General features: G+C 37.4%; 1 protein-coding gene across 1 annotated transcript in view; it reads right to left on the bottom strand.

Moving 5' to 3' along the window:
* Positions 1–3,965: 3,965 nt before the first annotated feature.
* LOC133655571 (A disintegrin and metalloproteinase with thrombospondin motifs 14-like) overlaps positions 3,966–25,000 on the bottom strand; it is a 125,665-nt gene continuing 104,630 nt past the window's right edge. The window contains exons 13-22 of the mRNA XM_062055849.1: positions 23,811–23,959; positions 21,523–21,695; positions 21,323–21,456; positions 15,843–15,966; positions 14,523–14,603; positions 12,739–12,905; positions 12,508–12,673; positions 5,782–5,914; positions 5,488–5,695; positions 3,966–4,187 (exon numbers count right to left, since the gene is read on the bottom strand). Of these exons, the coding sequence (XP_061911833.1) occupies positions 3,966–4,187; positions 5,488–5,695; positions 5,782–5,914; positions 12,508–12,673; positions 12,739–12,905; positions 14,523–14,603; positions 15,843–15,966; positions 21,323–21,456; positions 21,523–21,695; positions 23,811–23,959 (1,557 nt within the window). The remainder of the gene's footprint in view (positions 4,188–5,487; positions 5,696–5,781; positions 5,915–12,507; positions 12,674–12,738; positions 12,906–14,522; positions 14,604–15,842; positions 15,967–21,322; positions 21,457–21,522; positions 21,696–23,810; positions 23,960–25,000) is intronic.

Below are 25,000 nucleotides of genomic sequence, written 5' to 3' on the forward strand. Positions count from 1 at the left end.
TCTTAATTTAGATGATCATGGCTTACAGTTTTTGAAGACCCCAAATGTTCCAAGGTTTTCAATTTTAGGTTTTCATGAGCTGTAAGCCATAATCATCAACGTTACATCAGAAGAAATATCTTTTGAGTTGCATGTTATGAGCATCTGAGCGTGCATCTTTTTTGAAGTAGAAGTAGAAGCATTTAAGTCTCATCTTAAAACTCATTTGTATACTCTAGCCTTTAAATAGACTCCCTTTTTAGACCAGTTGATCTGCCGTTTCTTTTCTTTTCTTTTCTACTCTGCTCCCAACCCGGGGTGGACCGCTAGCCTGTTCATCGGATGGGGACATCTCTACGCTGCTGACCCGTCTCCGCTCGGGATGGTTCCCGCTGGCCCCACCATGGACTGGACTTTCGCTGATGTGTTGGACTTTCACAATATTATGTCAGACCCACTCGACATCCATTGCTTTCGGTCTCCCCTAGGGGGGGGGGGGGGGGGGGGGGGGGGGGGGTTACCCACATATGCGGTCCTCTCCAAGGTTTCTCATAGTCATTCACATTGACGTCCCACTGGGGTGAGTTTTCCTTGCCCGTATGTGGGCTCTGTACCGAGGATGTCGTTGTGGCTTGTACAGCCCTTTGAGACACTTGTGATTTAGGGCTATATAAATAAACATTGATTGATTGATTGATTGATTTCTTGTGAGTACAATCTTTAGATCAGGGGTCACCAACGCGGTGCCCGCGGGCACCAGGTAGCCCGTAAGGACCAGATTGAGTAGCCCGCTGGCCTGTTCTAAAAATAGCTCAAATAGCAGCACTTACCAGTGAGCTGCCTCTATTTTTTAAATTGTATTTATTTACTAGCAAGCTGGTCTCGCTTTGCCCGACATTTTTAATTCTAAGAGAGACAAAACTCAAATGGAATTTGAAAATCCAAGAAAATATTTTAAAGACTTGGTCTTCACTTGTTTAAATAAATTCATGAATTTTTTTTTACTTTGCTTCTTATAACTTTCAGAAAGACAATTTTAGAGAAAAAATACAACTTTAAAAATGATTTTAGGATTTTTAAACACATATACCTTTTTACCTTTTAAATTCCTTCCTCTTCTTTCCTGACAATTTAAATTAATGTTCAAGTACATTTTTTATTTTTTTTGTAAATAATAATAAATAAATTTTAATTCAATTCTTCATTTTAGCTTCTGTTTTTTCGACGAAGAATATTTGTGAAATATTTCTTCAAACTTATTATGATTAAAATTCAAAAAAAAAATTCTGGCAAATCTAGAAAATCTGTAGAATCAAATTTAAATCTTATTTCAAAGTATTTTGAATTTCTTTTAAAATTTTTGTTCTGGAAAATCTAGAAGAAATAATGATTTGTCTTTGTTAGAAATATAGCTTGGTCCAATTTGTTATATATTCTAACAAAGTGTAGATTGGATTTTAACCTATTTAAAACATGTCATCAAAATTCCAAAATTAATCTTGATCAGGAAAAATTACTAATGATGTTCCATAAATTATTTTTTAAATTTTTTCAAAAAGATTCGAATTTGCTAGTTTTTCTCCTCTTTTTTTCGGTTGAATTTTGAATTTTAAAGAGTCGAAATTGAAGATAAACTATGTTTCAAAATTTAATTGTCATTTTTGTTCATGTTTTCTCCTCTTTTAAACCATTCAATTAAGTGTAAATATCATTAATTAGTAATAATAACATAGAGTTAAAGGTAAATTGAGCAAATTGGCTATTTCTGGCAATTTATTTAAGTGTGTATCAAACTGGTAATCACTATTAATCACTACCCAAGAAGTAGCTCTTGCTTTCAAAAAGGTTGGTGACCCCTGCTGTAGATTGTAAACACAGCTGCAGTAAAGACGGCTGCGCTCGGCAGCTTGTCAGCCAATCAGTTAAAAAATGATCGCCCCATTATCGAGAATGGGACATCTATAATCTAAACCAAACTTTTAGATGTGTTAATATTTTTGAAAAAGATTTTCACAGGCAAATTAATTTGTCCGTGCAGAATTAAACTCTTTATCAACTTCTGAGATGTTTCTTTTTTGGGATGTAGTCATTAAGGATGAAAATCGATTTACATCCGAATCGCAATTTTATTATTCACGATTCTAAATCGATTCCAAATTTCCAAATATAAATTTTTAAAAAGACCATTTAGTCCGACGCTCCCTTTTCCCTGCCTTCATACCATTAATCCAATCACCAGACATGACACATTCATGGCCTCATAAACAATATAAAACAGTGGTTTCTTAAACTTTTTTCACCAAGTACCACCTCAGAAAAACACTTGGCTCTCCAAGTACCCCCATAATGACCAACATTAAAACACAGTAGCATAGTAGGCCTAAGTATTCCTTTAAAAAACAGCGCATGGGTTTTATTTAACAAATATATTTAATATTTTTGGCTACTGTAACATTACATAGTTTGAACAGTAACACTGTGTTAGACCAGTGTTTTTCAACCTTTTTTGAGCCAAGGCACATATTTTGCGTTGAAAAAATGCGGAGGCACACCACCAGCAGAAATCATTAATAAACAAAACTCAGTTGACTGTAAAAAGTTGTCGTCGCAATTGTTGGATATGACTTTAAAGCATAACCAAGCATGCATCACTATAGCTCTTGTCTCAAAGTAGGTGTACTGTCACCACCTGTCACACCACACCCTGACTTATTTGGACTTTTTTGCGGTTTTCCTGTGTGTAGAGTTTTAGTTCTTGTCTTGCGCTCCTATTGTGGTGGCTTTTTCTCTTTTTTTGGTATTTTCCTGTAGCAGTTTCATGTCTTCCTTTGAGCGACATTTCCCGCATCCACTTTGTTTTAGCAATCAAGAATATTTCAGTTGTTTTTTATCCTTCTTTGTGGGGACATTGTTGATTGTCATGTCATGTTCGGATGTACATTGTGGACGTTGTCTTTGCTCCACAGTAAGTCTTTGCTGTCGTCCAGCATTCTGTTTTTTGTTTACTTTGTAGCCAGTTCAGTTTTAGTTTGGTTCTGCATAGCCTTCCCCAAGCTTCAATGCCTTTTCTTAGGGGCACTTACCTTTTGTTCATTTTTGGTTTAAGCATTAGACACATTTTTACCTGCACCCTGCCTCCCGCTGTTTCCGACATCTACAAAGCAATTAGCTACCGGCTGCCACCTACTGATATGGAAGAGTATTACACGGTTACTCTGCCGAGCTCTAGACAGCACCGACACTCCACAACAACACATCGATTGCAGACTATAATTAAAAATATTTTTAACCCAAATAGGTAAAATTAGATAATCTCCCACGGCACACCAGACTGTATCTCACAGTGGTTGAAAAACACTGTGTTAGACTATAGGAAAATAAAACACTGTACTTTAATCAAGTGGGGTTTTTTTTGGTCATACCACAAGATGAAGCCTGCGTATAACTAGTGGTACATGTACCAGTTTGAGAATCACTGCTTCAAAAGTTTGCTTTTCAACGACAAGGTGTACGCTAACCTTTGACTGGTATACTGTAGTAGAGATATCCTCAAAATTGTATAATCATAATTAAAATCGTTAATGACTTGCAAAAACATTTGTTGCAAAGTCCAGCGTGTTTTGCCTGATGGCCGCCATGTTTTTCGACTAAACTTGCTCGAATTTTACACCCATGTGCTTATCAATCAACTAAAATTGTATGTCAAATTTCTCGGTGATTCGGCTGAACAAGCTACATTTCGGTAAAGCTGAGTGAGAAATTTCAAGTCAGTCCAACACAGTAGAAGTGCATGTTAAGGCTAATTTCCACCTTTTTGTGTGCAGCCCTTCAAGAAGAGAAGCTTACAGAATCAAATGTGGACAAAGTAGGACATTTTTTTTTTGGCCCGCGTAAACAACACTGACAGGCGTTTCACTTAATTTTCTCCCCATCGGTTGTATCATATTTAGCTCTGAAACCGTTTTCTCTGAAACCAATCAACTCCATTACGGTCTCCATTTCATGAGGTACAGGAAATATGAAAAAGTAAGTGGAGTCGTGCATTGCCATTCAGGCTCAGTGCGTCTCCATCGATTACCTGGACAAGGGCTAATGTTGCAAATGAGGACCGTCTCCGGCTTGTCGCCCTCACAGTCGCCTGCGGTGTTGTTGCTGGTCTTGCACACCACCTGCCTTTGCTGGATGCCTTCCCCACAGGAGACCGAGCACTATCACATCACATAAAAATAGAAGTTAATGGAACTCTGATGAATTGAGTGACAAATGGATGACGTATAAAGCGTCAGGCACAAAGGGACTGGATTGGACATCCGTAGAACGTTTTCATGAAGCTGCCAGTGCTCTAACAACCAGAATATAACCAATCTGTGGCACCTGATGTTTTTGTCGGTTGAAAGCTGTCAATTACACTGCAAAAACTGAAATCTAAGTAAGATTAAATATCTCAAATAAGGGTGATATTTGCTTATTTTCTGTCTGATAAGATAATTCTTCTCACTGAGCAGATTTCATGCAGACTTCATGTTTTAAGGGTTTTGGTCCTTAATGATCTCAGTAAGATATTACAGCTTGTAGCTGAGATTTGATGACCTATATTGAGTAAAACATGCTTGAAACTAGAATATCAACTGTTGCAAAGCTGTGTCATCAACACTCACAAGTAGAAAACTACTTTTTTAAAGTAATAATTTCTTATTTCAAGCATGAAAAAAAAAAATCATGACTGACACAATTGTGTCTCATATTAAAACAGATGACAGCCAAATGGACTTTGCTGTTTTATTTTCAATGAAACAGTAGAAAATACGTACCCATATAGTAGTGCAGTTGTTATTAGTGAGAATATACTTATTTTAAGGTATTTTTGGGTGCATTGAGGTTAGCTAATTTTACCTGTTTTGTAAAGTCTTGACAAGCCAAATTTTCTTGTTCTATTGGCAGATAATTTTGCTTAGTTCAAATAAAATACCCCTAATTTTTGTATTTTTTTTCTTGTTTTTGAACACTGACTTATTGCAGTGTATAAGTTGGCACTGTAAGAGTTTTCTATTCAACACTCTAGCAGTCAGTAATCCAACAGTCATTTTTTAAGACCATTTTTAAAGTACTTAGTTAGTAGTACCTGGTTTTGAAAATTAAAAACGTGTCTATTGTGATCGGGTAGTGTTCATTTAAACAGCTTTTGACTCATCTGGGAGAAGTTTCTAGTCCGCACTCTAGCGGTCAGCATTTATAACAAAAAATGTTTACCCAAAAAGAAAAAACATATTTAGCCAATTTATTATAGTACCTCGTGGTATATGTTTTTTTTCCCCCAATTAAAAAATGTCCAATATGAGTAGGTAGTGACTGTTCAGTACAACAGCTTTTGACCCATCCAGGATGGAAGAGTATCTGGTCAGCAAAATCTAGGTCCAGTCAGCACTCTAGCAGTCAGTTTTAAGCATTTATCTACAGTATGAATATACAGTATAGCATTATAGCAAGAAGTAGTCGTGTTTGGCTTACCTGAGACCATGCCCCGGTCCTCCACTGTGCAGGACATGCCGTGTTATTACAGATCCTCCTGGGCTCCGGCCTGTCCTCGGCGCAGTGTTTGCTGTGGACGGGCCGGTTGGTGCCATTGTGCAGCGCCTGCATGCACTGCACCACCCTCGTCTGGTAGCCCTGCTTCCCGCATGTCTTGCTGCACGCACTCCACTCGTCCACCAGCCACCTGTCCAGCGACAGAGAACCTCCTCGTTGGTTCTGTCCGAGGCTATTCCATGTGCATTTATCACAGCCCGGCCAGGGCTCACTTACGTTGGCTGGCTGCACTCCTGGATGTTGCAACGCTTGCGGATGGGTTTGGGCTTCTTGCTGGTCTCGCAAAAGTTGCGATGGACCAAGCGGCTGTCACTCTTCCTCTTGCATCCATGCTTCGTGTACTGTATGCCTGAAAGGAGGAAGAAATTTGATTTAAACAATGGTACACTAAAAAAAGGTGTGAAGTGAGCAATGGCCCGTGGTCTAATAGGGTTCTTAAAAAATATCAATTGGGTTAGTTTTATCCAAGAGGAGACTGAGGGCATTGTGAAATCGGGACAGTAGTATAATATTGTGGCTAACGTTAGCATGTGTGTTTATTTCTGTCATTTCTAGCCCCATTGTCTTAAATGTGCTTGACTGGTACAGGGCCGCCCCGTGGCATAGGCCGTATAGGCAAATGCTAAGGGCGCCGTCCATCAGGGGGCGCCACGCGAGTGCCACAAATGTTGGAGAAAAAAAAAAAAAAAAAAAGTTGGTACTATTATTTCTAAATACAAAAAATAATCCCACGTTAATTAAAATGCAAAGTAAAGCCTATTTAATAGAAATATTATTTGTTACAAAATTACGCCCCCCCCAATCCCCCCGCACGGTGCGCCCCCTCCCTTTCCGTATCATGACTCTTACCACATCAAAAAAATCAACGCAAGATGTCAAAACGGCCAAAACTGTCAGGTGCCCAGGGAAGAAAAAATAGAAAAGAAGAGGAGGAGAAACGAGAAAAAGACAGAGGTAGCAGGTAGGTAACGTTAGCCTACATGAAATTATTTGTCTGTTACAGAATGTGATAGTAACCTGGCTTTTTAGCATTAAGCTAATGTTACATGATTCGGCAATTGCTAATCAATAAATAGCTAGTTCTGTTTTAACGTCGGGTTAATATTGTGGAGGGGGCTAAATTGTTATGGAAAATAATAATGTAACGTTAGGTAATTACAGTACTCCCACTTTACATTCCTCAGGGACATTTGTATTAGATCTTTTAAGCAGGTGTTTTTTGTTTACATTGTTATTGCCTTCTGGTTAGCTAATGTTTGCCCTGCAGGTAATAGTCACTTTTCCACCCCTTTATATATTAGGTATAGTTGTAAGCCTAGTTGTTAAAGTGCACATCATTAATGTTAATTAAGCAATATCACATGAGAGGGAATGCTGTTCTTTAATTTGAGCACTGCTGTGATTCGGTTAAAGATAATCATAACATAAAATTCTCATATAATATGTTAATTCTCATATAATATGCTTTCTTTAAGTAAAAAAAAAGGTCAAAGACAAAGCTATTCGGTTTCTTGTGAGTATATACACTTCACTGCCGATGTGGGGGGGGGGCACCTAAAATCTTGCCTAGGGCGCCAGATTGGTTAGGGCCAGGCCTGGGCTGGTACCTCATAATACCAGGTTTTCTTCAAAGAAAAGCCTCAATTGCGAATAGACCTGAATAGATACCGTTCAGTTCAATAACTTCCAATCTTAAGGCATGGCTTTTTTATGAGATTTGCAAGATTTTCTGCACTTTTTCTTTACCAGACTTCATCCAAACATGCCTATTTACGGACCTTGCATTGTGAACTAGGGAAAAAGTCCCTTCCAATATCTCTTGACACTTCTGGGAAGACTTTATATAAGATTTCAAAAGTGTGAGACCTGAGATGCAAATCACATTTCCATTTAATATAGTGTCATGAATTAAAACATTTTAAAATTATGGAAATTAATCATGAAATGCTGTTACAAGACTACAGACATGCTAAAAAAAAACTGTGTAATAATGTATTTTACAGACAAGAAACTATACACTTAAAGGCCTACTGAAATGAATTTTTTTTATTTAAACGAGGATAGCAGATCCATTCTATGTATCATACTTGATCATTTTGCGATATTGCTATATTTTTGCTGAAAGGATTTAGTAGAGAACAACGACGATAAAGGTCGCAACTTTTGGTCGCTGATAAAAAAAAAGCCTTGCCTATACCAGAAGTAGCGTGACGTCACCGGAGGAAGGACTCCTCACATTTTCCCATTGTTTACACCAGCAGCGAGAGAGATTCGCACCGAGAAAGCGACGATTACCCCATTAATTTGAGCGAGGATGAAAGATTTGTGGATGAGGAAAGTGAGAGTGAAGGACTACAGTGCAGTGCAGGACGTATCTTTTTTCGCTCTGACCGTAACTTAGGTACAAGGTCTCATTGGATTCCACACTTTCTCCTTTTTCTATTGTGGATCGCGGATTTGTATTTTAAACCACCTCGGATACTATATCCTCTTGAAAATGAGAGTCGAGAACGCGAAATGGACATTCACAGTGACTTTTATCTCCACGACAATACATCGGCGAAGCTCTTTAGCTACTGAGCTAACGTGATAGCATCGGGCTCAAATGCAGATAGAAACAAAATAAATAAATCTCTGACTGGAAGGATAGACAGAAGATCAACAATACTATTAAACCATGGACATGTAAATACACGGTTAATAATTCCCAGCTTGGCGAAGCTTAACAATGCTGTTGCTAACGACGCCATTGAAGCTAACTTAGCAACGGGACCTCACAGAGCTATGAGAAAAACATTAGCGCTCTACCTACGCCAGCCCTCATCTGCTCATCAACACCCGTGCTCACCTGCGTTCCAGCGATCGACGGAAGGACGAAGGACTTCACCCGATCATCCGTGCGGTCGGCGGCTAGCGTCGGCTAGCGTCGGCTAGCGCGTCTGCTATCCAAGTCAAAGTCTTCCTGGTTGTGTTGCTACAGCCAGCCGCTAATACACCGATCCCACATACAACTTTCTTCTTTGCAGTCTTCATTGTTCATTAAACAAATTGCAAAAGATTCACCAACACAGATTTGTCCAGAATACTGCGGAATTTTGAGATGAAAACAGAGCTTTTTTGTATAGGATTCAATGGGGTACCAATACTTCCGTTTCAACAATTGACATCACGCGCATACGTCATCATATATAGACGTTTTCAACCGGAAGTTTAGCGGGAAATTTAAAATTGCCCTTTATAAGTTAACCGTATTGGCATGTGTTGCAATGTTAAGATTTCATCATTGATATATAAACTATCAGACTGCGTGGTCGGTAGTAGTGGCTTTCAGCACACATCTCATTGTGCAAAATGTGAACGTCTTAAGGTGAACAAAATGTGATCTCTGAAAGGGGTACATGTCTCAAAGTTTTCCACAGCAGGACCCCCCAACCAGATATACAACATACAGTACAGCTCATGAAAAATAAGTGGGCCAAATCATTTATATTAGTAAATCATGTAATGGGAAAGATTGCTGTTATTTGATTTTTATAAGAAAACATTTAACTTGTGTCAGTTTTGGTACAGGTGTGACACTGATGTGGTCACAGTGTGCATGTGTGATGTTGCTCGGGTAAAGAAATGCTCAGAGAGTTTGTGCGTTTGCTCAGATACGGGAACATTTAGGGGGAACTGCTACCTATGCAGCTGAATCGCTCACTTGACAAACCAGTTTACCGTAAACAACCCTTCCTTCTTTTACACCAGACTCATCCAAATATGCCTCTTTACAGCCCTTGCTTTGTCTGTTAGGAAAATGAAGTGCCTTCAACAGCTTTGGGAAGACTGACTACAAGATATGGACCTAAAATAGAGATTTTGGTTCCTTGCTAATCTTCATTGTAGTTTGTCTCAAAGGTGTTTGAGGGCCTTCTTCCGCACCAAACCCATATTAACATCCTTCTAAGAGCATTGCTTAGTGCAGTGGTTCTCAACCTTTTTTCAGTGACGTACCCTCTGTGAAAATTGTTTTAATTCAAGTACCCCCTAATCAGAGCAAAGCATTTTTTGTTGAAAAAAAGAGATAAAGAAGTAAAATACAGCACTATGTCATCAGTTTCTGATTTATTAAATTGTGTAACAGTGCAAAATATTGCTCATTTGTAGTGGTCTTTCTTGAACTATTTGGGAAAAAAAAGATAGGTTTTTATTTATATTTAAAGAGGATTTTTGAATTGTTGCTATTTTTAGAATATTTAAAAAAAATCTCACGTACCCCTTGGCATACCTTCAAGTACCCCCAGGGGTACGCGTACCCCCATTTGAGAACCACTGGCTTAGTGCATAGTTGTCCAAAATGAAGAATTACATTTTAGATGGACTCAATGTATATACAGTGCAACTTTAAAATATTTACAGGGCATGACTTTTCCCACATTTTGTTATTTTACAGCCTTATTCTAAAATGGAATAAATTCATTTTTGTTCTCAAAATTCAACAGATGATACCCCATAATGACAATGTGATTTTTTTTTAACTTAGCAAATTTATTAAAAATGTAAAACTAAAAAACCACATACACGGTACATAAGTAGTCACAGCCTTTGGTCAATACTTTGCTGATGCGCCCTTGGCAGCGATTACAGTCTCAAGTATGGAACGTGTATCTCAATCTGTGCGCGTGTAATCCAATTTGCGTGCGTGCGTACTAATTTGTGTGTCTGTATATCAATCCGAGCGTGTGTATTCATATCCGCTTACGTGTGTTTTAGATCTGCGTACGAGTCTTTTAGATCCGCGTACGAGTGTTTTAAGTAGTCTGTCTATCCCTAATCAGAAAGAACTAGAGATGTCGGCCGATATATGCGTTTAAAATGTAATATCAGAAATGATCGGTATCGGGTTTTTTTATTATCGGTATCGGGTTTTTTTGGGGTTTTTTTAAAATTAAATCAATACACTTACAATTAGTGCACCAACCCACCCCATTTACACTCATTCACACAAAAGAGTTGTTTCTTTCTGTTATTAATATTCTGGTTCCTACATTATATATCAATATATATCAATACAGTCTGCAAGGGATACAGTCCGTAAGCACACATGATTGTGCGTGCTGCTGGTCCACTAATAATACTAACCTTTAACAGTTAATTTTACACATTTTCATTATTACTAGTTTCTATGTAACTGTTTTTATATTGTTTTACTTTCTTTTTTATTCAAGAAAATGTTTTTAATTTATTTATCTTATTTTATTTGATAAATTTTTTTAAAAAGTACCTTATCTTCACCATACCTGGTTGTCCAAATTAGGCATAATAATGTGTTAATTCCACGACTGTATGTATCGGTTGATATCGGTATCGGTTGATATCGGTATCGGTAATTAAAGAGTTGGACAATATCGGCATATCGGATATCGGCAAAAGCCATTATCAGACATCCCTAGTAATAATTTCTTATTTCAAGCATGAAAAAAAAATCATGACTGACACAATTTTGTCTCATAATTAAAACAGATGACAGCCAAATGGACTTTGCTGTTTTATTTCCAATGAAACAATAGAAAATATGTACTCATATAGAAGTAGAGTTGGCACAGTACAGTAAACTGACAGTTAATGTTTAAACATTTAAGATGTGACATTTCTAACAATTTGAACAGAAATAGTTCATGCACATTCAGATAAATTCTTCAAAATTACAATTAAAACATTTTGGGCCGGGGGCCGGGCTAATTGACTGAAAGAGCACGCACTTGGCGCGATGATGTCATGTTATCGATGGAAAAATGCATTTTTAGACCATATGATTTGCCTGAGCGCGCTAGGAGACCCCGAGAGTAACAAGCGGTTGCCTTGTTGCCTTTCCATTAAGAACAATACATTAGTTTTTAGTATAAATTTGCTGGTTTCAAGAAATATAATGCCAAGCGCATATCATTATGTCAAGATAATGGCACTAGCATTTACTTCATTTAAGAATATTTTTCAACATATCGAGCAAAAAGGTCTCTTTTTTTTTCTACCAAGAAAAGTGCACTTGTTATTAGTGAGAATATACTTATTTTAAGGTATTTTTGGGTTCATTGAAGTTAGCTAATTTTACTTGTTTTGGAAAGTCTTGACAAGCCACATTTTCTTGTTCTATTGGCAGATAATTTTGCTTAGTTCAAATAAAATACCCCTAATTTTTTTCTTGTTTATGAACACTGACTTTTTGCAATTGCACCACCATGCTTTACTGTAGGGAAAGTATTGGGTTGGTAATGAGCGGTTCCTGGTTTCCTTTAAACATGATGGCAATTTCCCTTGTGGATCATTAAAGTTTGTCTAAGTCCAAGAGTTCAATCTTCGTCTCATCAGACCAGAGAATTGTGTTTCTCGTGGTCGGAGTATTTTAGGTGCATTTTGGCAAACTTTTTATGTAAAAAATGGCTTCTGGCCTGATTGGTGGTTTGCTGTAGAGATTGTTGTCCTTCTGGAAGGTTCTCTCGTCTCTCCACAGAGGAATGCTGTAGCTCTGACAAAGTGACCATCGGGTTCTTGGTCACCTCCCTGACTAAACTAAAATGAATGCAGCAATGTATGAACACCGACACCTCCTATCCAACCTGATGGAGCTTGAGAGGTGTGGCAAAGAGAAATGGGCTAAACTGCCCAAAGATAGGTGTGCCAAGCTTATGGCATCATATTCAAAAAGACTTGAGGCTGTAATTGCTGCCAAAGGTGCATCAATGAAGTATTGAGTAAAGGCTCTAAATACTTATGTACATGTGTTTTTTTTTGTGGTTTATTAGATTTATTAAATGAAAAAACATGAATTTTTTTCCATTTTGGAATAAGGCTGTAACATAACAAAATGTGAAACAAGTGAAACACTGTGAATACTTTCCAGATGCAGTGTATTGTTTGTCCATGTTCTTGTGAGAGTCTTGACTGCAGTTGACCACTCACCTCCGCCGCAAGGTTTGGAGCACTGCGACCAGCTTTTTAACGCCCACTCGTACGTGTCCAACTCGGCCAGGAGGATGTTGTTGTTAGTGATGAGAGGCAGCAGGTCCTCGTGTATGATGTATTTATACGTCAAGCTGATCTTTGCCTCCTCTTCACGCGAAATGACCTGATAATATAAGAAAAGTAAAGATGAGCCGCTGTGTCGTTAATTGAGAACGTCGGAGGGCTCACCAGCACTAAGATGCCTTCATGCAGAGGGCCGGACGTCCGTAGGGTCTCTTTGCCGTTGCTCTCAATGGTGTAGTTCCATTGTAAACCGTTCTCGATGAAGGTCTTGGACTCCGCGTCTTCACTTTTGGCGTTAAGGATGAAATTGCCGGTCACTTGATTCTTCACGGCTGTCGGGAATAAAAGCGCCCTTGTTTGTATCGCACACAAGGAATTCTTACTAAAACTGTCCCTCTGTCTTTAGAGCCACCAAACACAGCGGGGAAGAATATATAAGCGCCCTTTGCTCATATCGCTGCGTTTCCACGGCTTTACGACACAGGGAGAGGTCTTTTCCACCCCTTTAAAGCTCCACAGAGCTCATTATGGAACTTCAAGGTACGATTTGTTCTGTTGGAATGTTCTTAAGTGGTACAAAAGACTTGAAGAAGCCAACAGATGACACTTTGTAAATCACAGAGAAGGGGAAATACTACCGTCATTTCCGGACTATAAGCCGCTACTTTTTCCCCTCGTTCTGGTCCCTGCGGCTTATACAACGGTGCGGCTTATATACGGCCTGTTCTTCTCCGACACCGACGAAGAGGATTTCGGTGGTTTTAGTACTGTGGATAATGCATATGTTTAAGAGCTATTTCTTTATTCATAATCATGTTTGAATCAGCTCATATTTTTCCTTAATTTTACTCTGTATACTAGTTTCTCTTTGTCTTCAGATTGCCTGTTTAGACAGGGTCGTAAACCATCAGGAATGTGAACACAACCCCCAAGTCTCTCTTCTTATCAGTGTTGAGAGGAGGGGGGGGGGGAGATGGGGGCTTTCTTTGTGTGAAAAGAGTTGCTTTTTCCTTTGGAATGCCAGATCAACTTGGGCTGCGCATTTGGATGTGTTGTTCGAGGCTGGTCTCTATTCTCAAATATTTGACAATAAATTACAAAATACCTATTCTGTGCTTGGTGGTACCTTTGAGTCAGTTTATATGTCATTAAGGAACTTGGGACTGACCAGCGCTTTACATCCCACTTGGAGGAACATCTGGTGAAACGCAACAGTACACAGGAGGAAGACGATGACACAATGATTAAAGACTGACTTTTCATATACCGGTAGGCTGGTTATTTTGATAACGTACAGGCGAGCACTTTGTATTACTTTGCACCGTTGTATTATTTGTACTCTGCACGAATGCTGTTCGCCATGTCAAAGATGTGAAAGTTTGATTGAATGATTGAAAGATTTATTGTTAACAAATGGGACGCTTTGCGTTCCCAAACAGTCATCTCTGTCCCGACAATCCCCTCCGTGGTAGCAGGAACCCCTATATACTACGGTAATTACACATCAAAACCCTGCGGCTTATAGTCGGGTGCGGCTTATATATGGAGCAATCTGTATTTTCCCCTAAATTTAGCTGGTGCGGCTTATAGTCAGGTGCGGCTTATTGTCCGGAAATTACGGTATATTCGCTTTGTTTCTTCCTACTACTTTGCAGACATGTTGGAATGTACAAATGTAAACAAGTGAGGTTCTTTAATGTTAAACATATTAGAAACAAACTAAACTACGGCCCTGAGGCCCTGACTACTACTTTACTTTGTTCTCATATTGGCAGGTGAAGAACGTTGAAGAAAGAGTGAAGGCAAATGTAAGAATCTCACTAAGTCTTAGTCCTTAATGTCAGGTGCGAGAAGGATTATCTGTGACTGAATGTCAAGTCCAGCCATTTGACAGTAACACATGACAGCTTTATTGTGACCTTTGGATGAGTCCATGTCAACCCACTTACCAATTAGATGTGGGGAAGTGTCGTTCTCCTCGATGACGATGTGACGGGCTCCAACAGGGATGTCGAACATTTTCAGTATTCCTAACGAGACAAAAAGCAGGGTGCCTGTCGTCACATTGTGAGGAGATCATTGTCTCAATAATTGCCTCTGGTGTAATAACGACATAAGCACTTGCTCTCCTATAGCGTGAAGGTCAGTTTTTCAGTACATGCTATCTGTGCTGATTTTATCCACTTGTTTTACTGCTACAGTTTTTTTTATTTTATTTTACAGTTATTTACTTAACTATTGGTGACATTATTACACTTTTTCTTATACTTGTTTGCCATTTGTTATATTGTTGTTTTTTGTCTCTTCCTACTTTTATGTATTATTTATTTTTTAATATTTTTTTTTACATTACTATATTTTTATTATTATAAACTATCAGTGTCATTAATTATTTTTTATTATTGTTATTGTTTATTAGTGTTTTTCTGTTTTGATGTATTGTCTCTTCCTACTTGTATGTATTATTTTTTCTGTTCTATTTTCTATCATTATTACATTTTTATTATAATGAACTATCAGTGTTATTTATTTTTGTTAATGATTTTTTAGTGTTTTTCTGTTCTTTTATTGTCTCTTCCTACTTGTATGTATTTCTTATTTTGAGTTGTATAAGTTATTTTCTATAATTATTGAAATCTGTTTTATTATTAACTATTAGTGTCATTATTGTATTCTATCTTGTTTTGTTATTTGTGTTGTTTTATTTTCTCTCGCTATTCTTAATGTATTAACTTTCAGTGTCTTTATCAATATTATATTGAATTTGTTTATTTGTTTATTTTTTTGTTACTTAATTTTGTGTTTATGCTTCTATTTATTGTCTCTTGCTATGATTGCTTTATTTTTTTAAATTGTATTTAATTATTTATTTTCTCTTATAATTACCGTTCTTATTATGATAATATCATTACTATTATGTGTCAATTTTCTTCCCATCATTGTTTAGTATGTTTATTATTATTCGTTTTTTACTTGTCTGTCAGTACGGTAGTTGTGTTTTTTCATTTTTAAATTCTTTCAGTTAAAGAAATTTGTTTAAATCTGATCAAATTGAAGTCAGTATAAAAAGAGCTGGGATTAAATATTTAAAAATAATTGTCTATCACAATAAAATATATATGTATATATCTTTTAAATGTTGATGAAAAATGGCTATAAAATTAAAAAAATATATAAAATGAAAACATGTATTAAACACGATAACGTTAGCGGCTAGATGTGCAATATCGTGACCAAACATACTGTATACAAACATTGGTTTTTTTTACCGTTCTTTTTGGGCGTTTTGGTGAGCGTCAGCTTGACAGTGCGACAGTGCGAGTTGTCACCCTCGCACACTCCGCACTTGTCCTCCTCTTTGTACGAGCCAAACTCCTTGTCGCAGCCGACGTGCTGCCAAGTGTGGGAATTGGGGGAAACGAGAAAGATGGTCATTAGGAGTGGGTGATCCAGATTACAGTCTCCAGTCTAGACGGAGCTGGGCCGCTCAAACTATGGGAAAAAGGCATCAAGTTGGTGATGCAGGGATGCAGTCATAACAGAGTCAGTTGGCACTGGTCTCAAAGCCAAGGTTGTGAGCATGCAAAGACAAAATATGGTACGTAGATATATGGTACGTAGATATATGAGACACCCTTGCTCCTGATGGGTCGTGGTTAGTGCCATCAGTGTGTGAGTGTGTGTGTGAATGGGTGAATGTGGAAATAGTGTCAAAGTGCTTTGAGTACCTTGAAGGTAGAAAAGCGCTAAACAAGTATAACCCATTTACAATTTACCATATACTGTGTTAAGGTTGATATGATATGGTATGGTATACTATGACATAAGACATAATAGGTAATATAAGGGAAGGGGAGGTTATGGTGGGGTTATACAGGGTAGTATTATTTCCTCCAGATAAATTCAAACAAAACAGAAACTCTGAGAATTGCTCCCAATAAAAAGATCCCCCTGATCAAGAACTCCCTTGGTGCTCTGGGTGCATCTGTTAAAAGTAGCCTCAGAAACCTTGGGGTTGTGTTGGATCAGTCCATGACTTTGGAGGGTCACTGTCTTCAACTGACCAAAAACAGTTTCTATCATCTCAGAAATATTTCTAAAGAGAGAAATTCGTTGTCAAAATTGGATCTCGAAATGATCATTCACGCGTTCATTTCGTCTCGCATTGACTATTGCAATTCTCTTTTCACTCTCTTCAACAAGTCAACGCTGAAGAGACTTCAGTCCCTCCGTGATCTTGACTGTGTTGAAACTTTTAAGAAACATTTGAAAACTTCTCTTTTTAGTAAAGCTGTTAGTTAATGCACCTTTTAACTATAATTTTAATCCACTTTATATCCTTTTTATGATGTTGCCCCCTGTTGTTTTAAATTGAATTATTGTTTTACTTCACCTAGGTTTTGTATAGCACATTGTGATTATATCTGTGAAAAGCCCTTTATAAATAAAATTGACTTACTTACTAGTATTATGCTGCAAAAAGATATGGTATGCTATGCAGTGATATTGTATGATAGTGTCTTACACTGTATGCTATTTTAAGCTTATGATGTGGTATGGTAGGCTGTGATATGGTATGCTATGTGGTAATGATATAGTGTGCTGTGATATGTTATGGTACGATAATGTGTTATACGTTATGCTATTTCAAGGTTATGGGGTATGGTATGCTGTGATATGGTTTGATAGGGTATGCGATGTGGTTATGATATGGAATGGTATTCTGTGATATGCAATGCTATGGTGTGGTATGATAATGTATTATACAATATGCTATTTTAAGGGTATGACACGCACCTGGGAATAGGCAGATTGGCAACATTAAAAATTGGCCCTGGTGTGTGAATGTGATTATGAATGTCTGTCAGTGTTGACCCTGCGATGAGGTGGCTACTTGTCTAGGGTGTACCCTGCCTTCCGCCCGAGTTCAACTGGGATAGGCTTCAGCCACCCCCGCAACCCTGAGAGGGACAAGTGGTTGGAAATGGATAGATGGATGGATGTGGTATAGAATGCTGTGAGGTTATGATATGTATGGTATGCTGTGATATGTCATGATATGGTCTGGTATGTTAATGATTATATGGTATGGTATTTTAGGTTATGGTATTGTATATTGATGATGATACGCGGTATGGTATTTTAAGGTTGTGGTATGGCATGGTATGCTGTAATATGGTATGATAGGCAGTGCTATGTTGTTATGACATTGTATTGAATGTTGTGGTATGTTATATGGTATGATATGGTCTGGTACTGTATGATGAATGTATTATACGGTATGCTATTTTAAGGTTATGATGTGGTATGGTACGAAAGGGTATGCTATGTGGCGATGATATGGTATGATAGTCTAATATGTTATAAGTTGGTGTGGTATGATAATGTATTATACGGTGTGCTAACTTAAGGTTCTGATGTTGTATGAATGATACGCTGTGATAGAGCAGAATAGGGTATGCTATGTGGTTATGATATGGTATGATATGCTCTGGAATGTTATGCTATGATGTGGTATGATAATGTATTATTCGGTATGCTAATTTAAGGTTTGATGTTGTACAAATGATACAGTGTAATATGGTATGATAAGGTATGCTACAGTATGTGGTTATGATAAGGTATGATATGCTGTTGCATGTTATGTTATGATGTGGTATGATATATGTTATGATATGGTCTAGTACTGTATGATGAATGTATTATACGGTATGCTATTTTAAGGTTATGATGTGGTATGGTACAAAAGGGTATGCTATGTGGTGATGATATGGTATGATAGTCTGTAATATGTTATAAATTGGTGTGGTATGATAATGTATTGTACGGTATGCTTAATTTAGGGTTAGGATGTTGTATGAATGATACGGTGTGATATGGCAAGATAGGGTATGCTACGTGGTTATGATATGGTATGACATGCTGTGGCATGTTATGCTATGATGTGGTATGATAATGTATTAATTGGTATGCTAATTAAAGGTTATGATGTTGTACGAATGATAGTGTGATATGGTACGATAAGGCAGTGTTTTTCAACCACTGTGCCGCGGCACACTAGTGTACCGTGAGATATTGTCTGGTGTGCTGTGGGAGATTATGTAATTTCACCAAATTCGGGTTAAAAATATTTTTTGCAAACCAGTAATTATAATCCGCAAATGTGCCGTTGTTGAGTGTCGGTGCTGTTTAGAGCTCGGCAGAGAAACCGTGTAATACTCTTCCATATCAGTAGGTGGCAGCATGTAGCTAATTGCATTGTAGATGTCGGGAACATGGTTTGTCGTGATCACAATGTGCAGACGACAGCGGAAGGCAGTGTGCAGGTAAAAAGGTATCTAATGCTTAAACCAAAAATAAACAAAAAGGCATTGAAGCTTAGGGATGGCTATGCAAAACGAAGCTAAAACTGAACTGGCTGCAAAGTAAACAAAAACAGATTGCTGGACAACAGCAAAGACTTACAGCGTGTGGAGCAGCAGACGGCGTCCACAAAGTACATCCGTACATGACATGACAATTAACAACAAAATAGGAGCGCAAGACAAGAACTAAAACACTACACACAGAAAAACACCAAAAAACTCCAAATAAGTCACGGCGTGATGTGACAGGTCATGACAGTACACCTTTGAGACAAGAGCTATAGTGATGCATGGTTGGTTATGGTTTGAATTCATATCCAACAATTGCGAGAACAACTTTTTATTGTCAATATCGGTTGCTGAGTTTCATTTTTTAACGTTTTCTGCTCGTGGTGTGCCTTGAGATTTTTTCAATGAGAAAAATGTGCTTTGGCTCAGAAAAGGTTGAAAAACACTGCGATAAGGTATGCTATGTGTTTATGATAGGGTATGATATACTGTGGCATGTTATGCTATGATGTGCACTGCAAAAAGTCAGTGTTAAAAAAAAGAGAAAAAAACCCAACAAAAATGAGGGGTATTTTATTTGAACTAAGCAAAATTATCTGCCAATAGAACAAGAAAATTTGGCTTGTCAAGACTTTCCAAAACAAGCAAAATTAGCTAAGCTCAATTAACCCCGAAATACCTTAAAATAAGTATATTCTCACTAATAACAAGTGCACTTTTCTTGGTAGAAAAAAAAGAGACCTTTTTGCTCAATATGTTGAAAAATATTCTTAAGTTAAGTAAATGCTAGTGCCATTATCTTGACATAATGATATGCACTCTGCATTACATTTCGTGGAACCAGCAAACTTATACTAAAAACTAGTTTATTTTTCTTAATGGATAGGCAACAAGGCTTGTTACTCTCGGGGTCTACCAGCCGCTCAGGCAAATCATATGGTCTAAAGATGCATTTTTCCATCGACAACATGACATCATTGCGCCAAGTGCGTGCTCTTTCAGTCAATTAGTGCGCATATATACAGCCTGGCCCCCGGCCCAATTTTTTTTTATTGTAATTTTGAAGAATTCATCTGAATGTGCATGAACTATTTCTGTTCAAAATAGTTTGAAATGTCACATGTTAAATGTTTAAATATTAACTGTCAGTTTACTGTACTATATGAGCACTTATTTTCTATTGTTTCATTGAAAATAAAACAGCACAGTCCATTTGGCTGTCATCTGTTTTAATTATGAGACACAATTGTGTCAACACCATGATTTTTTTTTCATGCTTGAAATAAGAAATTATTACTTGAAAAAAAGTAGTTTTATACTTGTGAGTAGGGATGTCCGATAATGGCTTTTTGCCGATATCCGATATTCCGATATTGTCCAACTCTTTAATTACCGATACCGATATCAACCGATACCGATATCAACCGATATATGCAGTCGTGGAATTAACACATTATTATGCCTAATTTGGACAACCAGGTATGGTGAAGATAAGGTACTTTTTAAAAAAAATAATAAAATAAGATAACTAAATTAAAAACATTTTCTTGAATAAAAAAGAAAGTAAAACAATATAAAAACAGTTACATAGAAACTAATAATTAATGAAAATGAGTAAAATTAACTGTTAAAGGTTAGTACTATTAGTGGACCAGCAGCACGCACAATCATGTGTGCTTACGGACTGTATCCCTTGCAGACTGTATTGATATATATTGATATATAATGTAGGAACCAGAATATTGATAACAGAAAGAAATGGGGGGAGGGAGGTTTTTTGGGTTGGTGCACTAATTTAAGTGTCTCTTGTGTTTTTTATGTTGATTTAATAAAAAAAACAAAAAACAAAAAACAAAAAAACGATACAGATAATAAAAAAAACGATACCGATAATTTCCGATATTACATTTTAACGCATTTATCGGCCGATAATACATCCCTACTTGTGAGTGTTGATGACACAGCTTTGCATCAGTTGATATTCTAGTTTCAAGCATGTTTTAATCAATATAGGTCATACAATCTCAGCTACAAGCTGTAATATCTTACTGAGATCATTTAGGACCAAAACACTTAAAACAAGTAAAACACTCTAACATAAAATCTGCTTAGTGAGAAAAATTATCTCATCAGACAGAAAATAAGCAAATATGCCCCTTATTTGAGATATTTAATCTTACTTAGATTTCAGTTTTTGCAGTGTGGTATGATAATGTATTAATTGGTATGCTAATTTAAGGTTATGATGTAGTACGAATTATACAGTGTGATATGGAAAAGGTTGAAGAGCACGAGGCATGCGTCAAGTGACTTCTTGGCAGCGCCAAATGCATTGTGGGTAAAAACAAGCAACACATAATACACAGTGTACTTACCAGACACTCGCCCCTCGCGCACACACTGAAGTGGTCGCTGTAGCTGCAGCGGGTCCCGTCGTGCATCACCTGGTTCATGAAGACCACCTCCCCAGTTTCCTTGGACGTGCAGCTCAGCTCACACTTGCGACTCTCTGCAAACGTGAGAAGAAAGGCACGTGAGCGTTGCGCTGGAAAACACTGTAGCGTAAACTCGTTACCATCTGGGTGCTCGTATGGCAGCCATGTGTGTTTCTTGTTGTTGTGGTATTTGTTGCTCCTCTGGAGGCACTGCTGAGCACGGAAGTCCTCGTAGGGCCCGGCGCACTCCTCCGTGTTGCACATCTGGTAGTCTAACTCCGAGCCGGGGCACTCGCGACCGCCGTAGGCCGGCCTGTCAAGAGTGTTGATGCCAAGCATTAGAAATCAATAAAGCTTTTAAACAGGCTTACAAATTGATTGGAGGTGTCAAGGAGTTAAAACTTGTGTATCCATCATTCAAAATCAATAGATTCCCCCCTGTGATATATGGTTGAAATCAATAGGTGTAGGTTTTAATAGGATTCAAAAAAAGTAATGACTCACAATTATTGATTGTTTTGACCTATGACATGCGATACTGCCATATCAGGATGAATGTGATCTAAACTAATAGGGTTCCTGACCCTAAATACGGCAGTGATTATTTTAGAAGGTTCGAAGTTCGTTTTTACCTTCGACCTCAGAAAAAAACAATCAATAAGATCCTAGCTCTGTAATTGGGTGATCATTTCAACCTATTGTAACAAGTATAATTTAAAATTTTGACATCAAATACCACATTACGACTTTAAAAACCAATAGGGTGCTTGCTCTGAAAGTGGGTATTTATTTCAATTGGTTCATATATGTGACAGGAAACATGCTTTTGGCGCCCTTTGACCTCATGATGCCTACAGTACATCCAAGCTTCTAGAATATCAAAGTCAATAGGATTCTTTATCTGGACCAGTTCAAATTTAGGACAAGAATCTGGATTTTTTTTTGTGCGATTTGACCTCAGATCCCACCATTCAGGATTGGAGAAGTGCAAAATGAATAGGGTTCTTTCTCTGGAATTGGGAATTAACTGGTCATTTGGTATGAATTTGTGTCAAGAAACTTGATTTTTAGGGCCCTTTGACCTTATTAAACCTACATCCAAGGTTTTAAAAATATCCAAATCAATAGGGTTCTTGCTGTATAGTTGGGCAATCATTCCAACTTATTGAGACACGTATAATTTATATTTTGTCCTCAAATACCACCTTCCAACTTGCTCTGAAAGAGGATAGAGGTGAGCTTAGAGGTGACAGAGCTTTCGCTGCTGCTGCTCCCAAGCTCTGGAACGACCTACCTCTGAGTGTTAGACAAGCCTCCTCTCTTACTGTTTTTAAATCTCTCTTAAAAACATACTTTTATTCCATGGCTTTTAACACTGAGTGATATCCATCCTGCAATGGCGCCCCATAATACACCTGCTGTGAACCTGTTTTTATGTTTTTATATTTTATTTATTTATTTTTTATCGTGTTCTGTTTGTGTTGTGTTGTGTTTGCTCGGTTCTCGTATTATTTTTAACCTGCCCATTGTACAGCACTTTGGCTACCCCTGTGGTAAATTTTAAATGTGCTTTATAAATAAAGTTGATTTGATTTGATTTGATATTCATTTAAATCGGTTCATATATGTGACAGGAAACATGCTTTTGGTGCCCTTTGACCTCATGATGCCTACAGTACATCCACGCTTGTAGAATATCAAAATCAGTAGGGTTCTTTATCTGGAACTGGACATTAATTTCAATCGGTTCAAATCTGGCACAAGAAACTGGATTTTTTTTCGTGCGATTTGACCTCAGATCCCACCAATCAGGATTGGAGAAGTACAAAATCAATAGGATTCTGGAATTAAACGTTAACTGGTAATTTAGTAAGAACTTGTAACACGAAACCTGATTTTCAGGCCCTCTGATCTTGCGACATCTAGATCCAAAGTTGTGGAAGTTCAAAACCAAAAGTGTTCTTACTATGGAACTGGGTATTACTGAAAATTGGCTCGAATTTGGTATAATATGTCTTTTGACCACCGGCCAAGGTTGGATAGAATGAAAATCAATAGTGTTCTGAATTTTAAGTATCATTTTAAGTGGATGTAAAATAGTGTGTGAAACATCGACCTTTTCCCTCAGTGGAGTGCTGGATATAATGTAGTCAAAAAATAAAAAGGCTTAACGCTCTGGAGCGAGAGTTGCGCACCAATCAAAATCAATAGGCTCCTACGCAGAGGGTCTGTTTTAAGCCTTGATGGTCTCATATCAACAGGGGTCCTGTTTGAAAATATCTCATCCTAAGCCAAGAGAATTGATGTGCTTGTTTGAAGAGAAAAATAATGTGGTAAAAGGAAAGCTACGTTGTCTATCATGTCCGCAGCCAATTTGACATTTTTCAAATCTTTTCCATCAACAAAGCAACACATGCACGGCACTCACGCAGGGTCGTTGCATTGACGGCTGCGGGAGCGAACTCCGCCTCCACATGTCCGCGAACAAGAGCCAAACTTGGACCAGGAGCTCCAGCTGCCGTCGTGGCCCTGAGGCTCCTGGCTAGACCTCCAGATGCAATGGCCTTTAAAACACCACTGACAAGAATGACAGCGTTAAAAGACCAAAAGAGACCACAAAAGACCTTTTGGATTTTGACTTTTACGTGGCAAATATCACATACAACAACGTAACATTATAGGGAGTGTTAGCGACATGAGCATAGCTATGTGAGCTACATGCTCACAGCCACATATTGCTAAATTAGCTTCATGACTGAAAATAACACTAACATTTTTAGCTGACCAAGTATATATGGCAAATTATATTTAAGATGTGTAGCAAAGCCTGTTTTTTTTGGATTTTTTTTTTTTTTACAAAATAGTGGGCCTACAGTAGATCTCCAAAGCAAAGAGTCATATATATATATTCATGTATACAGTATATATCTCCATATATATATCCATCCATCCATTTTTCAACTGCTTGTCCCTCTTAGGGTCGCGGGGGTGGCTGGAGCCTATCCCAGCTGCATGCATATATATATATATATATATATATATATATATATATATATATATATATATATATATATATATATATATATATATATATATATATATACATATATATATATATATATATATATACATCCATCCATCAATTTTCTACCACTTGTCCTGTTCGGGGTCGCGGGGGGTGCTGGAGCCTATCCCAGCTGCATGCATGCATATATATATATATATATATATATATATATATATATATATATATATATATATATATATATATATATATATATACATATATATATATATATAAGGGATGTCCGATAATGGCTTTTTGCCGATATCCGATATTCCGATATTGTCCAACTCTTTAATTACCGATACCGATATCAACCGATACCGATATCAACCGATATATGCAGTCGTGGAATTAACACATTATTATGCCTAATTTGGACAACCATGTATGGTGAAGATAAGGTACTTTTTAAAAAAAATAATAAAATAAGATAACTAAATTAAAAACATTTTCTTGACTAAAAAAGAAAGTAAAACAATATAAAAACAGTTACATAGAAACTAGTAATTAATGAAAATTAGTCAAATTAACTGTTAAAGGTTAGTACTATT

The sequence above is a fragment of the Entelurus aequoreus genome, linkage group LG08, assembly GCF_033978785.1.
Source record: "Entelurus aequoreus isolate RoL-2023_Sb linkage group LG08, RoL_Eaeq_v1.1, whole genome shotgun sequence".
Lineage (NCBI taxonomy): Eukaryota > Metazoa > Chordata > Actinopteri > Syngnathiformes > Syngnathidae > Entelurus > Entelurus aequoreus.